General features: G+C 40.3%; 1 protein-coding gene across 1 annotated transcript in view; it reads left to right on the top strand.

Annotated features, from left to right (window-relative positions):
- Nucleotides 1–514: 514 nt before the first annotated feature.
- The window catches only part of AACS (acetoacetyl-CoA synthetase), a gene marked incomplete at its 5' end in the record, with an annotated part of 30,476 nt that continues 12,885 nt past the window's right edge, over nt 515–18,105 (top strand). Inside the window, 6 exons of the mRNA XM_009865644.1 lie at nt 515–632; nt 7,840–7,937; nt 11,705–11,819; nt 12,369–12,450; nt 13,084–13,231; nt 17,238–17,318. Coding sequence (XP_009863946.1) covers nt 515–632; nt 7,840–7,937; nt 11,705–11,819; nt 12,369–12,450; nt 13,084–13,231; nt 17,238–17,318 — 642 coding nt within the window. The remainder of the gene's footprint in view (nt 633–7,839; nt 7,938–11,704; nt 11,820–12,368; nt 12,451–13,083; nt 13,232–17,237; nt 17,319–18,105) is intronic.

Below are 18,105 nucleotides of genomic sequence, written 5' to 3'. Positions count from 1 at the left end.
TTGGCAAATGCAGATGTTTAAAAAGCATATTGAAAGTTGGACCTTAGTGACTGCATGATTTCTCTAGTCAACAGTGATGTGCCATAATAAAACCCGAAGTTGTTGCCTCGATTCCGTTTCCTAGACCTAATGAGAAAACTGACCAAAAAGAGAAAGTGAGGTTGTTCTTTCCATGTTAGAAAGCAGCCGTGATGAGTGTGATATATTTCTCCCTAATGCTCTTTGAGAACACATCTTTCTCTGAATACTTGTATTTTTTCTTTTTTGGCTGTGTATGTTCCTGTCTGTAAATATGTCCTTGTGTGTGCTGAGTGAATGCTACTGATTAATGCTTGATTCCAGTCAAAAGGAAAAGTTTGGTACGGCACAAGAGGAACTTAAAAAGCAAAATGTATAATTATTAGTGGAAACACTTCTAAAATTGTGTTGCATTGTTTTTCTTCCAGAATTAGTTGTTTGTACTAGGCTCAACTTTTGTTGTAATGCATAATTTCTGACTGGTGGTTTTATTTCCTCAGAGGAAGGCAAAGAAGAAATCTTGAAAGTTACATTTGAAGAACTGAGACAAGCTGTAGCTTTGTATGCTGCAGCCATGAGGAAGATGGGAGTAAAAGTGGGAGACAGAGTTGTGGGTGAGTAGCTTTTTTTAAAAAAAGGACAGGAGGTGAAGTTTTCTTGAAATGTGCCAGTGAGTTGTAGAAACTGAGTATGAAATACTGTTTCACAGAAACATTCTAAAGAAAAGGCTCTTATGCTGCTGTATTTACATTTGTATAAAATACACTTCTAGAGGGAAGGAACCTGGAAACGCCTTCAAGTTCTCTAGCACTGGAGTGGGAAGGAAAATACCTCATTCATAACTTCACTAAGGTCCGTTTCATAAGCGCTCCGTGGAAGCAGGAGTGATGGAGACTTTGCATCTAGCTGAGCTTGTGCTCGCAAGGGCTGGCACATGCACACAGAGGCCATCCTGGAAGTGATGGTCTCAGGTTGGTGGCTTTGGTGCTCGCTGGCAGTTACTGACCCTGTGCCCCCAGGTAACACAGGGCACCGTGAGTTCTTGAGGAGTGGACTTGCACTGCCTTCTGCCGGCAGCGCTTCTGGGAGCAGTGTCTTCCAGAACAGTGGTAGTGAGCAGCTGGTAAACAGTAATTTTTCAATTCATATCAATGCAGAGCTTAGTTAGAAACCTGTGATCCTTTCAGTAACTCACAATGTCTGGAGCAATGTTTCCCGTCATAAGACTGGCATGTGGGTTTTTCTCTATAAACAGTTTTTTGTCCTGTGAACAGCTTGTACAGTATACAGGCATAGAAGGGAGTTACTCGGGTTGGCCTCAGTCCATTTATTTCTAAATTGCTGGGTTTTGATCTTCCATCTTCTGTATTTCTTGTGCTCTGTAACATACGCTCTTTAGTTTTGTCAACGTACTGCATGTCAAAACCGCAATCCCCCTGAAGCTCCTTCGCTCCCTGGTAGTTCTGATGTGATTATCCATCCTACTACTGGAATAATGTGGCTTTTGAGCAATACTTGGCCATTATCCTAAGTATGTGTAAATTATTATATGATGCAAACCTAAAGTGATGAAACTACTTGATTTGTTTTCTACGTGTTACAAACCAGAACTGGAACCCCTATCTTCAAAAATAGAATTATTATTATTTCTATTAAACCCACAAATACGACCTGCAAATGTAAAATATACCTGAGAGCGCACTTAATGCATATAGTATGAGTATTCTCTGGAGCTGGTAATGGAACATTTAATTATTACAGCTGGTGGCTTTTTTACACAGTCAGAGCTAAATTCTTAACTGGATATGAACTATCCAGCAAAGTTACATTCACATTTAATGAACATACATTCTGAATTGAGATTAAAGAATTCTATCTAAATAAGATTTTAGTTTACGCTTTAGATACAAACCAATCCTGTTCACAATGTGGTTATAACTGCTTCAACTTTTCTAGTCCAAACTGTTTAGAAATACTGCACTTGGAAAACAACTGCATATGATGCTGTTATGTTGTGCTCATCTTGTGTGCAGTTTTTAGGAAGATATACTGTGCAGGGGATGTGCTCTGTAGCTGGAGATGTGCTATTGAAATATAGTGGTAGTCAGTGGTGCTAATAATTACATTAATGCTATTATAATGGCTCCTTTTAGTTAATGGCTTGTTTTGGCAGCTGGCTTACTTTTTTGCTTAAAAAGCATAGCTGATAGTTTAAAAAATGGTTGTATGAATAAGATACTATGCTCGAGATACTGCTTATTTTTGTTTAATACAGGGTTTTTACATCCTTGCAGGAGGTAGCAATTCCAGGTTTTTGAGAATTCATCCTTGATGTCGGGGCTTCTTTCCACGGTGTACTTTCACCTGTTCTTGAGAGAGAAAATGTGCACCTCGACTTCAGTGGGAAGCCTGGAATGATTTTTAGTGATTTAAAGAGGCACAAATTGCAGACTCTGGCTATCTTGTGGTGTTATTTTTAAAAAAACAAAAAACAAACAAAACACAAAACAAAAAACCCCACCAACAATTCAAAAGCAAAAAACATGAAAAAGGAAACAAATGCATTGAATGAGATACATATCCAAGCTCCCACAACCTCTTTCCCCCCCCCCTTTAACTTTTGTGTTTGTTTCCTGACCAAAAGTTTCCTGTTGGGCACTTGCACAGCGAAGGCCTTTCTGCCCAGCTGCTCTAGGTACCAAGTATCTGTGCTGGGCCCCTTGAGCATTTCACTAGCTCAAGCATGTCTTTACAAGCAGTTACAGCTAATCTGTAGAAGCGGGCTTGCGTTGTGCTTGCAGACCTTGCAAAACCCTTTACTTTGGATGACAGGAGAGATCTAGGTAAGCTCTTTGTTTCCTCAGAATCATCATGGTACATTTTGGGGCTCAGGTAGAGCTTTGTAAATTATCCAGAGTCTTCACCTGCTTTATTTTTTTTCTCTCTCTGGGCTCCGCTGGGCAATTTCTCATGTTTTACTCTTTTCCACTCTGCCTCTTACCTTGGCTGGTGAGATACTTTCCCTTGTAATCTTCAGTCACATGAACTCTCAGGCTCCCATCAGTTGAGCTGTTGTGCCGTTCCTCCTCCTTCCCTCCTCCTGGTGCCCTCAGTCCTGGACCCTTGACTCTGACAGATTGCTTTGCCGTGGGCAGCAGCCTGGAGCTACGGAGAGCTGTGTGAAAGAAATCTGATGGGATTTCAGAGACTTTCAGATTTTTCTTTTTTTTTAGTTGGGTCTCAACACCTTTCATATGTTTCTTTTCTACACCAGAGGATATTGTCAGTCCTTAGAAGAGCGAAACTGTAACATCGCAGTCAGAGGTTGAGGCTGTGGGCTTTTCTCCAAATCCCAAATTGAAATAGGGAGAGATATTAAGTGTTGGGTTTGGGAAGCTTGAGTATACACCGACTTGTGGTATCAAAGATCAGGCTCTCCAAAACTTGCTGAAATCTCCTAGGACCCAATTTGTTCCGTAATTTCAAGCAGATGACAGAAAGAAAAGTGGTTCTTCATGTGTCTTATAGCTGCAGTGCAGCGCGTGATTTCACTGCTTCTCTTTAAGCAAAAGGATAAAATTTATTATGGTTGCTTTAACACCTAGTCAGCCTGCTGCCACGTTTTGATGCCTTTTGTTTCCATTTTTGTAAACAAATGGAGTTAGACACAAGGCCATTAATGTTTTCTTCTGAATTTCATCTCCATGCTCTACTGCCTCTAAGACAAGACTACTTTAACTTTTTGTTATACTTAAGGTATCCCCTGGTTTGTTCAGTACAACTTATGGTTGCATCAGGAGAGCAATACTATGTCAAGTTGGAGGTGGGTGAGTGTGGGTGGATGAGTAGCGATGTCAGCACTTTTCCAGCTCGATTTCATCCTTTCGATCACTGAAGAGCGAGCACTTCATAGGAAACGTAACTGAAGCAGATGTGAGGTGAAACTCCTTGTAAAGATGTCTTGCAGTACTGTCTGCGATGCTCAAACTGTTGAAAGAGACAGATTCACATGTGAAGTTCTCTTGGTCTCCCACTGGCCGTTTGTTTGGCAAATAACAATGACTGCAGCAGTAATAAAATAAAACTGGGAGTTTCTGTGTTTTTCATCTCTGGATAGGTTGCTTCTCTTATATCCCTCTAGCCAGCCTTGTTCTATTACAAGTCAGCAGTTAAAAACAAACTGATCTTCCTCATGTGTTCACACAAAAATTCCTCAGCAAAACACCAATGAATTGCATTGCTTAAAGCTGGTATTTTATCTATAGTAACTGTATTAGCCCTTGTTGCTTACGTGGGTTTTAAAGCTAGCTTTGTAAGAAGATTAGCGTGTTACTAATAGTCTCAGGCCCCAGTAATGTTCAGTAGGGTGACCACTTTAAAGTCCTGCAGGAATATGAAATGCTGTATTAAATTGAAAGGAAAACTGCAAGTCTAGTCTTTGTCTATTCTGTTTGAGAGTTGGTGTAGATGCACAGTGTAAGCCACTGAATAGATAGTTCAGCTGCACCTCCCTACTCCTTCCTCCTGATGCATCCTTTCAAGGCTCAAACTGAATTGTTGATACAGCATCCAAGTTCGGGGTGGATTTTTTTTTTTAATTCACATGACTACAATATTTGGATTGCTCTGAGTTTGTATGTATTCTGTTTTATGAAGGCATTCAGTGTTGGCAGGTAATGTGTTCACAGCACTGAGAAATTAAACTTTTGACAGTTTCCAGTATGACTATACCAGAAAATTTTGATCTATGGTTTTCACCTATTGTGTTGGTAAAGTACTGTAGTGTAAATGAGCAAATGTAAATTTAATCTGGGCATATGCTAGATTGAGTAAATAGCAACTGATAGAAAATGCTGTCCTGAGCACATCAGGCTCTAAGTGCTTCTTAAAAACACTGTATGTTTGGGGTTTTTGTAAGACATCTCTTGTCCTGCTTAGAGATTTATTATAGCTTTTATGTCAAAGTACAATTTGTATTCTTTGTCATTATGGAGATTTCGTACATGCTGGAGTCAGGAGGAATGCTGCTGGGCCCTTGATATGTCACAGTCTGGGATCCTAGGTGCTAGGTTCTCTGGCTTCCCAGGGTTTGGAGTCCTGTATTCAGTTGCTTTCTAGTTCATCTAAAGTGGGTATGAAGATCCTCCTCTTTTCTTATAACAGGGTAATTTCTACCGTTCTTTACCAGCTTCAAGAAAGGGGAAAATTAAGATGTACAGATGAAGTACCTTCTGTAGACTTTGCCCATGCGGACAAACGGTAGTTCTGATCCTTAGCTGAAATATCGTATCAAGGAACATGGAGGCTATAGTTAAACACTTGCATGTTTATTCATATTTTTAAATCAGCTGTTCCATTATTCTTCTGTAGCACAGAGCTTCTGTACACAGGTCACTGTTCTGTGACCTGTGATGTGAGTCCAGCTAAAAAAGTTGGATTTTTTTGTCCTGTTTGTCATCAGTGTTGCTGTCTACCAAGTTTTAGACACTTATGACCCGTGTTGGGCTGCGGAATGCTTTGGCACTCAAGGGGCACACACAAATGCTTTACTTACGTGACAGTTGTCACTGATTTGCAGAATCTCTGATGTGTGAAAGGGAGAAATTTTATTTCTGAGAATCCAGTTGTAATCTGAAGGGCTGACAGGAGAAGCAGTTTGTGTGGCTTGGGAGCCGTTGAGAGAAAAGCAATGAGAGTTCTTGCACTGTTATGTTTGGAGGATCTCTTTGCAGAACAGAACCACGTTTTTATTTGTAGAACCTGGTGTTGGGGATTAGGACAAGAACACAAAAATTCCAGTAAGCTGGCTGGCTGCAGGGGTCAGGTAAAGATACAGAAATACAGAGTAAGCTACCCTGTGTTTCATAACTCTTGGCAGTTTGGGCCAATATCCTCAAAAATGGAAGCACCACCTCAAAGCCAACTGACAAACGAAAGTAATGGCTTAATTATCTGTCTTACAATAATAAGCAGGGACTTATGGTTTTGCCTTGAGGGCTTTTGTGGGAGTGGTGAAAAACGTTTGCTTATAATACTGATGCTTGTCAGCTATGGCAGGGTAACAACTGCACCAAAGCATGAAGAAACATATTTCAGTTTTCATTGTGTTCTGGCCCCCTGAAAATTTCATCTGAGAAATGCTCAGTGGAAATATTTGGTATCAATTAAAGAACTGCTTCTATCACAAAAAATGGAATTTTATTTTGTTCTGGTTCATATATTTCAAATTATTGTTCGGGGAGGAAGATTTTTCCTGAAAGTAAAAACCCTGAAATGTTGGGCTATGATACCTTGTGTCATAAACCTTGACCCTGAGGGAAAAGCAGCAAAATATTGCCTATATGGCCGTGAGGTTTTCCTGCACTTTATGTGCATAAGAACTTCACTGAAACACCACAAACTGTAGCCAGTTCTAGGGAGCAATTTATGTCTTAACATAGTATGAGGCTTTTACTTGCAGTTGTGAGGTTTTTTCAGAAATTGTTGCCCTTAAGTCATAATACTGTTTTCAAAGTTTCTACTCCCAAAAGCACAACAGCTTACAGATTAACTGAGGTGATCAAGTTGGTTTAAAAAAACTGATTTCACTGAATTTTTTCAATTGTGGAAAAAAAAAAAATCTCAGTTTAAGACTTACTTCTAAAATCTCCTTTTTACAAAGTTGAATTTTTTTTTTCCAACCTGTGTAGACAAACTGGCAAACCCCAAAGCTCAGTACCCTTTGCCTTGATAATGTAACAGAAATTGCTGCTAAGAACTGTGATCTTAGTTCCTCTTCTGAAAAGTACATCCAGAAATACCTTTCTCTAGCAAGTGTGTGGCAGCGAGTTACTGCTGGCTGGCAGGTACTTGTGAAGCTCACCACTTCTTTTAGATGGGTTAGAAAGCATTTTTATTGCCATTTCAATTTGCTTTCAGACACTGAATTTTAATCAGATATCCAAGTACTGCAGTTAGACCTGTCGTGCTTTTTTAAGTACTTGGGCATCTTTTTGCTTACTCAAGAAGGATTATCTGCTTCAGTGAACTTTGTGAATTTCAGTTGCGTGTTTCCATTTGTGTGTTGGATTCTGATCAGCTCAGAGTCAGTGTCAGCCACCCAGCACCTTCTGGAGGGTTGCTCACACAGAGCCTACTGAAAAATCTAACTTTCTTGACATGAATTGCTTCTGTATGCCTTGAGAAATTGAATATAAATCTTGAAATCTTGCTGCAAGCTAATGAGATAAACCTGAAGAGCTACATTTGTGTGGGAATGTTCCAGGGCTTGTTCCACTGTATTTTTCCTTTATCAGCTGAGACACTGGTTTTGCTTGTTTTTAAGATTCTGGCAGAGTATACCAGACAATGTTTAGCTTTGTAAAGCTGAGTCTCTGCTTTTGAACTGAGTATTTATAATCTTTCCTTCCAGATACTTGTTCCTTCTGTAATGGCTGTTTCCCCTTCATGGTGCTGTATTCTTAGTCTCTAAGTGCCCTTTCAGTCCACAAACTTACTCTTTCTCCCAGTTCTTTTCAGTGTGCTGACCTTTTATCCTGGAAGTCTAATTTCAGCAGAAACATTTGTAAATTGGGAGTAGCCTTGTTGATATGAAAGTGGTTGTATCAGGTTTTATAATAAAATTATTTCTAGTTCCCTGTGTAACTGATTTGACTTCAAAGGAGAACACAGCAGTTGTGTGAAGGACTTTAAAGGATGTTTGTCTAGGACTTTTCATTTTTAAGATATTTATTTAAAGTGGCGGTTGTATCCTTGTGTTTACTGTGAGATCTGGTGCTTTTTAGTTTTCTTCCATCTCTAACCATTGGATTTCTGCCCCAGGTTACTTACCAAACAGCATTCATGCGGTGGAGGCAATGCTGGCTGCTGCAAGTATTGGCGCTATCTGGAGTTCAACGTCACCAGACTTTGGCGTTAACGTGAGTAGCCTTGTAACTGCGTGTCGCAGAAAAGCTGTGGCCGTGTCACACCAACGGGCAGGCGATAGGTGAAAGCAGCAGGTTCTGTTCACTTTAGTGTCACTGCCGCCTGCTGCCACCGCCAGGTACAGCGGACTCTTTTCTAGCTGATACCAACTCCATGAAAACTGGTTCTTTTGGTTGTTCTTAATAACTTTCAGCAGAGTAATTTGAGTATCTTTAGCTAACTCGCTGTTGGGGTATTTCTGGGCACAATCCGTAGTCTTTGAGCTTTTATTATATTAAATGTGCAAGTGAGCAGCAATGCAGCAGCTGGCTGGGGCTTGGTCCTTACTTCCCAAACCTTTCCCCAGGCGGCTCAGCCACTCTCTAGTTTCTTTGCCTATACAGTCTTTTCCTCTGCCTCCTGTGTGGGTAAACGGAGCAACACTGTTGGTCTTTTTCAGAAAACTGTGTCTGCGAGCACAGTGAGGAATTTCAGGCTAGTATCACCAACCTGTTTAACTAATTTTAGTGTAGGAGTAAATGCTGTTTTTTCTAATACATTAAACTATCATGATATTCAAACAGGCATTAGTTTGGAAGCTTTGAGAATATATTCTGCTTTCTTTGGGAAGTCTTCAGCACACATCAGAAGCAGAAACACTACAAATCACTTTTAAATGGAGTGTCGAACTTTTTCTTCTATCTAAAAGTTTGCATAAAAGTATTTGGAGAAAGTACTAATTGTGCATTGCAGAATGTAGAAAATACCAAAGTTTTTTGGCAATATGTAACCTCAATCTCGATGTTTAACCCCAGTAGCTGATTTAATGTATGGAACTGGCATCTCTGGATTAGCGCTAGAGGGCAGCAGGATGCCACTTTCTTACATTTGAGGTTGTATCAGTGGGGGAAAAAAATGATTAAAAAAATCATTACAGCATGTAGTGATCAATCTGTTCTACAAATATTTTTGCTCAGAAAATGACAGTATGGAGTATTTTCTTTGCAATGTGATTTGATCTCTCATCTAGGGGAAGATTGTTCATTTTGCTCGCGTTACAGAGAACTGGTATGTTTTCTGTCTGTGTTGATGTGCTGTTATTTTCAGTGCCCAGCTTTATTTAGTTTTTGTAATATCTTTGAGGGATTATTTTAATGGAACTTAGCCTTGGAGCAGCAGTGCCATTGTTATTCTCTTTTAGCTTGGCAGTGTGTGTTGGCATGAATTCAAACCCTAAACTCTTGAGGGAGGTCAATGGAGATCCTCAGGGATATTGATTTTCACCCTAAGGAGAAGATATTCCTCCTTCTGTGCAGTTGTGTTGGTCTCGTTAACATAAATGAAGATTTTGTTGGTGTTTTGTGTAGCATTTTCACCGTTTCAAACCCAATTGTGTGTTATATGTTTTGTGAAGCTTAGAAATGTCACTTTCGGGGGCTGCCTACGCGTTGCAGGCTCTGAATGCCGTACAGCCGGAGCCTGCAAGCCATCGGGAAGTCTGCTGTCAGAGCACCAGCGAGCTCCCTCCCACGCAGAATGCCGCTCTTGGCAGCTTTCGCTTCATTTCTCTAGTCCCTGTTATCCATTTATGTATGTTAATAGGAAAGTGGTTCTTTGGGGCCTGTGCATAAAAACTGGTTGGATGTCTAAGTCGAAGAGGAGGCTGTGCTCTTAATCCTGTGTGAGAAGCCTTTGAACCCCAGCAAAGGCCGTGCCGTGCCACTCGTGGGACCCTGCACAGTTTTTGGTACTGGGCTTGAGGTTCGTAGAAGAGAATGAGCCATATCTGGTGTACCTGAGCTTTTCACAAAAGCAATTTGCTTGCCGAGCCATCTGGTTGGATTGAAGTTCTGGTGTAGCAATTACATGTTCCATCTGTTTGTGTCGCCTTTGTGTCATACCAGGCTGCCCTGTGGGATCTGATCCTGCCAGTGCTAATGAATCCAGCTTGGGTGTGTTAGCAGGGTCAGTAAGACCCTGAGAATTGCAGTCGTCTCTGTTTCTGAGTCACACTTCCCTTCAGGTGCAATTATGTTAGAGCACCCCTAGTCCTCTCCTTGGGCTTCACTTCTGAGCATCAGCCGGCACGATATGTGTGCTCTCTGCTCAGCATGAGGGTGCGTATGTGCACACACATCTAAATACACACACGCTGTGCGTAACAAGGCTGCTTGGCATGTTCTTTGAAAATGGCACAGAAGTAGGTATGATAACACGCCTAAGAAAGCAGGAAATTTGATTTCATCCTCCCCTAGAGAATAACTTTTATGTGTTAGTTAAATATACATTTCTGAGTTCGCTGCCTTGTGCAGTAGGGCCTTCTTGAAAAACCTGCCATGAAAATGGATTCTGGGAATTTTTCTTTTAAACTATGTGTAAAATTAGATGTCAATATGTTGTCACTGTATTTTCTTACAACATGAACAAGGGAAAGGAAAGGTGTCTTTGAGCGATAGGAGAAAAAGCTGCTAAGTCACACTCAGGGGAGACTGTTGTGTATTTATATTTAAGCATATCCCTGTACCTTACCGGTGGTGTTCTGTGCGCTTTCCTAAACAGACAGCGCAGAGAAGTTGTCCGGACAAGACCTGTACTTTGCAGTAGGCTTTCTTGCAACCCTGACCAGCCCAGCTTGGAGTGGAGGAATTTAGCAGAGATTAGTCATTGTGATGTTTTTGCATGTTTTTTTTGATTTGATGATAATTTGTGTCTCATATTGGCTGCAGTGTAGAGGACAAAGCAGGAGACAGATAAGAATAAAGAATAGTGGAAAGAATAAACACATGACTGAAATCTGAAATTTTTTTTCAACATGATTTAGGGGATTTTTCTTGAACAGCTGACAATTTTGCAGTATCGAGTAATCCCATAGTTCTTATGCTTCAAGTAATGTAACATTACTGTGTGCTGAGAGCTTTTACTAAAAGGATTTGCTTCTTGCTGTTGAATACAAAAAGATCCATTTCTGGTAGGCTGCTGCATGCAGTGTACCTGGGGAAAAAAAGGCAAGCCAGAAGGCTTTTGCCTCTGCAGTGTGATAGTAAATTCCTGAAAATAGTGTAAGCTGGAGGAGACACATGAAAATTTTAGCATTTGAATGTGTCCTGTGGCAGAGCTTCTAAAGAAGCTGTGTTTTTGTTGGTATTATGTATGTGTGTGTGTGTGTTGTGCTAAAAATCAATGGCACAGTTTCCTTTGTTAACTGGCAGCAGAACGAAGGTTCCAGTTCACGTGAAGGGCCACGTTGCTGTACGATAAATGCATCTTCCGGAAGACTGGTGGTTTTTCAGTTTCCCTGTGCAGACTCCCCAGGCCCGGGTACGCTGTCAGAGCAGCGCTGGGGCACTGCTCGGGGCACACAGGTCACCTGCTGCAGGTGCACACAGGGGTCTGGGGGACCTTAAAGTAAATGAAGCGCCTAACTGCTGCTCAGGTCACAGGTGCTTATCCTCTAGAGGATATCTGATTTTCAAGATGAATTTTTAACTGCCTACCTAGATTTATTAAGTCAGTCCTGAAGTGAATGCTGTTCTGTGATCTGTGGTTTTTTACCTTTGCTGCTGGTTGATTTATTTGGGGATCATGAAATACTGTTACAAACTTATTGTGCTTTGAAGATCTTGGGTGAAAGACAAGCAAGGCAGTCTTTTAATAATTCTCCTCCTAATTCCTGCCCTTGTTCCTTGCTTGAATTGACATTTGCCTTGAGTATTCAGTGGCAGTATCCTACTGTGTCAATTTATTTCACTTTTAACGTATACTTTTTCCTCTTTGTTGCTAGGGTGTACTGGACAGATTTTCTCAAATTCAGCCTAAGCTTATCTTCTCTGTTGAAGCTGTTATATACAATGGCAAAGAACATAACCACTTGGAAAAGCTGCTTAGTGTGGTAAAAGGTATTTTGCTGCATACCATCTCAACTTAGTTACACTGTGGTTCTGTTGGCACTCAAAGCCTGCTACGAAAAGTGACACTTGACTGCTTGTCGCTGTCCTTCCTCCTCTACAGTATCTCTGTAGTCACTTAAAATATCAGAACTGATTTGAGTAAAAACTCACCGGTCTTTTGTTTAATTCTAACAGCCTTTTGCTAGCTTAGCTTAAATACATAATCATAAATTAGCCAGCAGTGTAAGTGGGGGAACAGGGACTGATGATGCTTTTCTCTGAAGTCCAAGTGAAGTGCTACTGAAGACAAATGAAGAGGTATCACAGCACTAAAGATTGCAGATTTGCACGTGTATTTGTAAAAGGCTCACAGTATTGAGGAAATTGTATCTTGGGTAACAATTTAGTGTTAGCAGTTTATTAACTTTTAAAATTATATCCAATACTTGGTGCATGAAAATTATTTCTCTTAGTGCATTGCACTGTATGATCCAATCAGAAAAGACCTTAGGTTTATGTAACAATGGCAAGAAATAATTTTTTCCTTCTTCCTTCCAGGGCTTCCAGATATAAAAAAAGTGGTGGTGATTCCTTATGTCTCCTCAAGAGAAACCATAGATATTTCTAAGATTCCAAACAGGTAATGGGAGCTTGGGAGGTGTGACTATCTGAACTAGGGAGGAGATGGATGCTGATAGCTACTGAAACTGCCTGAATTCTTGGACTTGTAAAAGCTAGAATTTAGCCAGGTTTTCAGTGGGGGTCCAGCTTCGTACCAAAACCAGCAGTAATACGTTGCTGCAGATGTTTTGCTTCTACAAACCCACTGTTGGTATTAATGGCTCTCAAATGGAGGCAGAATTCAATAGGACACAGCAGGGGGAGGGAAGTGGCCTCCAGAAATGAATAATTAATAATTTAAGTGACACTTTTAGACATAATTTGCTTTGCTTGTTTGCTGGTCTGGGTTGCATGTGCTAGATGTCTCTTGGGAATTGTCGAGCTCCAGACTGGTGAGGATCACTTTGTTCCAGTCTGAGCTGTTAAGACTGCCAGCTGATTTATAGGCTTGATTTTGTTGTGTTACATCTCTATTATACTAATGTTTTAAAGCAGGAAAAGGAAACAATTAGCAATTAAGAGTGGAAAGACTAAGAATAAAAATAATAGCCTCTTGTAAAAGAGCTGTTAGATACAGAGATAATCCTCTATGGACTGGAGTAATACCTTCAAAAATTTTAATTTTATTTTTTCCCCCCTCTTTCTTATGCAGTGTCTTTTTAGAAGACTTCCTTGCTACTGGGAAAGGAGACCAGGCCCCTCAGCTGGAGTTTGAACAGCTGCCTTTCAGTCATCCTCTCTTTATCATGTATTCATCAGGCACAACTGGAGCACCAAAATGCATGGTTCATTCAGCAGGGGTATGTCTGCCCTCCTGGAGTTGTGCTGTCTAAATTTAGCTACTGGGATCATATTTTTCTTGTAACATTATCACACCATAATGTAATTTGAGGAAGAATTGATTGCTTACAATTTTTCAGTAACTTGCAATGAAACTTTGTATTTTTAAGTGACTGGAAGCAAATATGAATTAATAAGGATATAAAATAGTTTGGTTTAGAGATTGTTGTGGAGACCTTGCAGATTTTGGCTCTTTCCTGAGAGGAAGTCTCAGTCACTGCAAAGGCGCTGGTAGAACTGGCCTGACTGATACTTGTAGGAGAAAGACCAAAGAACTTGCGTTGTCTGCTTGGAAATGATTTTTGTCAAGTTGAGCCCCACAGGGAGCTTGCAGGCTTTATCTAGAATTTTTTTGACCCTAAATTTTACTCACTATGTTTAGCAGTTCAGAGCATGTAATCTTCATGAATCTTTTATTAAGGAAGGAAGCATTAAGGTGTAGTGTAGTGTTTGGGAGCTTTGTGTTAGGCGGTGTCTCTACCATTTGCCATTCATGTTCTGAAAGTTTTTCTGGGCAACTTGAAGTCCAGAAGTGACTCCAGAGGTCAGGTGTGGTCTTGAAACTTGAACTCTGCCATTAGTGCAGTCCTTAATAAAAGGCAGAGCTTTCTCCTGTTAAGGCAGGCAGAATGAGTTGTCTAGTATGTTTGTACCTACTTCTGTAAATGGAACTGCCCAACCGTTAGCCTGTCTGTTTTCTGTGTTCGCTCTGAAAGTCAGGATGAGCAACTTGGGAGACTGACTGTAGGGTTGTGTAGGTAGCCTGAGGGCAGGATCACCTTGATGTTAGACCCTTGGTGTGTATGTTCTTGCCTCTCTGACGACAAGGACTGGAGGATTTGCCCACAGACAAATCCCGTGTTGCCTGTAAACACTTTCCTATATGTATTTTCAATAGGAGGTGTTACCAGGCAGCATGTGACATAAAATAGTCCCTTTGGGACACAAATCCTGTGTTTGTGAAGAAGAAAGGAGGTATATTTTGAAGGTTGACAGCCGTTTTGAAGCTGTGCTGGCTTTGGAGGGGTTCAGTACTTGCAGAGATGCATTAGCAAAACCAGAGCAGGTGTTTTGTTCAGCAGTGCATGGTGAACAATAGGGAGATGAAAAATGCAGGTGTAGGTCAGACAGCAGGACGGTTCTCTGCTGCAGAGTTTTCTCTTGCCATGTTATCTTTATGGCTGCTTAGCTTGCCCTTAGTTATGCCTCTGTTCTCCATCTGAATCATCTTTTCAGTTCATGCAGAGCTACCTTAGAATTTAGGTACTGACTACTCATCTTTGCTGGGGAGGAGAAGCTGTGATAGTTTGAATAGAACGTGTTATTTATATGAGGATTTTGTTTCCTTGGAGCAGCTGTGTAGTTCCTGTATTGCAGGGTTGTTCTGGGTTGTGTTTTTTTTCTTAAGTCCTGGTGCTAACACCTCTGACCTAAAAGCAAATTGATGCATCGGAGGCTTCCTTGGTTTGCACACTTTGTATGTGTCGGTGTGAGTAGGGCCTACAAATCAAATTCATGCGAGGCAGTTGTCTTCTGCACACTTGACTGAGTTATTCTGTCTGTTCTTGTCTTAGTCTTGTTTCTACCCTAATTAAAAGGTAGATTCTCACTGATTTCAAAAAAAGCAGAATTAGCCCATGGTGTTTGTGTAATTTTGCAGACTCAGATTAACTGAAGTTTGGCTTTGATAGTTAAAAATGCAGGGAGAGACGACATGTCAGTAAAGACATTTCAATTATTGCCTATTTGCAATTGCTTCAACACAATTTGGTTACTGTACTGGTCTTACAGATGCTAATAGGCAGCCTACCTTAAACCCAGTTCAGTTTATCTATTTCTGCAGTATGTTTCTGTTGGTTTTTTTGCACATATTCAGTTTTCTTGACACAGTGGAATAACATATGTAATGAAAATGAAGCCAGGCCATGGGAGATGATTTAAATAGAGAAATCTTACTCCTTCTGGTCTTGGAAGCAAAGCTGTATGATTTGGAACAATTGGGTATGCTGTGGAAAGAACCCTTTGAAAAGCATTAGTAATTGTGATCCTTGACACCTAAAAACACGGGTTCTGCATCTTACCTCATTCATACACGCCCCTTTTCAGTTACTCCACATTCCCAGCTACCTAAAGGGAAATTTTTTTGATAAAATCCTAAACTTCCACCTTAAGGGCTGGCAAGACTTGGGCTGCGCTGCTACAGATTTCTTGTGGAACTGTAGATGAGTTGCTCTGAGGGTTTTTCACCTTCAAGACTCCTCCTGAATGCTGTGAGTAGCTCTTCTCTCTTGGCTACGGAACTGCTTTGCCCTGGTCCCTTACGCTGATGGTGTGGCTCAGCAGCACCAGTGCCTACTCTGTTTTTGGTTGTTTTTTTTTTTTTTGACCCTCCAGATGCTCAGCATTTTATCAGCCGTATGCTGAGCCCATAGAAGACAAGCACACCAATAAGTTTTCATCAGCTGCCAGATCTGTGTCATGAAATGCTAAATGCTTGGGATTTATTTTGAGGGTCATACAAGTCCTATAAATAAACAACTCTATAAATAAACTTGAGAGGGCATCTTGGTCCGTTAGTGCTTTAGAACAGCGATGCCTTCTGCCACACTGCCTTTGTTTCCACAAGAGCTGCCAGTTCTTTGCAGAGGAATAGTTTGTCGCCTCTGCCTGAAGACATTGTTGAAAATTTTCCTTTTGGTTTCAAAACTGTGGAATAGCAACAACTAAAGGAAGGAAAAAGAAAGCTAATATTTAATTGAGTTTGACTTTTAATTTCACTGCTTCGTGTGGCTCTTTTTCCTGCAGAGATGATGTGCTTATTTTTTTATCGATGGAACAATCAGTTAACACCTGCAATTCTTTTGGCAACCTTAAGAATTAAGTTAGACACTGTTTCCAAATCCCATGTTTGTGGTTTTTTTAAATTAAATGTAGGTACTGTTAGCTGTAGCTAGGTGGCAGCATTGTGACAGGTTAGTGTGTTCAAACGGCAGCAGGTGAATTCAGAGCTGTTTCCTTTGAGTTGCAAAGAGAAAATAAGATTTACTCCTTTATTTAATCTTTTCTACCTTTTCTCCCGAAGTATGTGCCTAGTTTATGACTCTTTTTTCATTTCAAATGTTTATCTGTAATCCATTTTCTTTCAGTGTAAATCTTGTTTCATGCTTATAAGACTCTTCGTAGTTCTACTATAACTCCTTGCATAAATGCAAACCCCATCTTTATTTTTAAATTATCCAAATTAATTTGTCACTGCGGTGAAATGACTTAGTGAAGTAGCTTGTGAATTTATGTATCTTAAGTTATGCTTTAATGATGATTACAAAGGTACTTCAGTGGCATTTCTAACAAAGAGCAGCAGTATATTTATATTATTGTTAACAGTGATGCTTTGCACAGTGAGATTTTTCACATTGCCAGTCACTTCAGTGTTTACAAGAGGTTTGTATAGTTAGGTCTTTCCTGCTAGATGTTAACAGATAAGATAATTTGGATAAATAGTGTTTGCATGTAACAGCTGCTGCTCATTCCTCCCAGTTGCTTAGATATAGTGAAAATGAAACTCTGTCACGGGGCTTATCTTCTTGGAAAATCTGACTGGTAAAAGCATGCTGTTAAAATTACAGCCTGCATGGGGTACTCTGCAGCCCTGACGGCTGGGCAGAGTTTGAAGTGAAGGAAGTTATTTATTCCATGGATTACAAGTGGTGTGCAGGGGGAATTGCTGAGCTCTAATGAGAGAGACTGAAAAGTTATGTGAGAAAATGGAGATTGCAATTGCTGCTGCTGTAGATAGGCCCTGGGATTTACTTCAGCTGTGGTTAAAAGGAAATACTTGTCTGTAATCCTGGAGTGGACCCTGCAAAGGATTGACAACATTAGGGATTTTTTTTTTTAAAGTCTTAATGTGCTGTCAGAGTTTTGCTTTTCACTTGTGTGAAGTGATACTTGTCTTTATTTTTTCAGGGTACGCTAATACAGCATCTGAAGGAACACATTCTTCATGGCAACATGACCAGCAATGACATTATTATGTACTATACAACGGCAAGTGTGGCTTATTAAGACATTTTAAAAAACACTTTTAGAGAAAGTTTCCTACAAGTATATTTTAATGTATTTTTAATTAATGTCCTGCAAGGGATTGTCCTACTTAACTGAATTAAAAAAAGTGGAACGAAATGCAAGAAAGGACATTTCTGATGAAAGGTCAAACCTTTGTTAAATGTTCCTGATCTAATTAGTGAGGAAAATTGATCAATTGATTTTTACAGTCTTTTGGGTTTATTGATCTGCCTTATCAATATCACCTGCAAAACAAGCTCCACCTGCTTTGTATTCTGCAAGGCTTGACCATACTAAAGATGAGAATTTCTGTCATGTCTTTTTGGAGGGGAGGAAAGCTGCTCAAGTATTAAGCTTAAAGGCAAGGAAGTAAAACTGATAAATGTTAGGAGTTATGTGGTGGCTTTTTCTAGTGCTGCGATGAAGCTATTCCAAAGTCTCCTGTTACTTGAATGGTTTGAGAAGGTTAATGCCTTTCCTCATGATTTCCTTTCTGAACTTTAACACTACTAGTCAGTTTGTGATATCTCCATGGAGGAATCATTATAATTACCTTGTCCCAAAGATGTCCTGTCTCTTGACTCGTGCTTTAAAGGCATGTGTATGGGGAGACATGGAATCCCCATCTCATTACGGATTTATAAGGATGAGTTAGTTGAATGTCTGTCAGAAACATGTAGCTGATCCAGTCTTGGGACAAGTGAGAGAACAGAGTTCTCCAGCCTGATTTTCTGATTATTAAGTGATACAGTTAGGCATAATCAGCAGA

Source organism: Apaloderma vittatum, unplaced genomic scaffold, assembly GCF_000703405.1.
Source record: "Apaloderma vittatum isolate BGI_N311 unplaced genomic scaffold, ASM70340v1 scaffold9220, whole genome shotgun sequence".
NCBI lineage: Eukaryota > Metazoa > Chordata > Aves > Trogoniformes > Trogonidae > Apaloderma > Apaloderma vittatum.
Note: the sequence above shows the minus strand (reverse complement) of the source record. Positions and strands in the feature narration are given on the sequence as shown.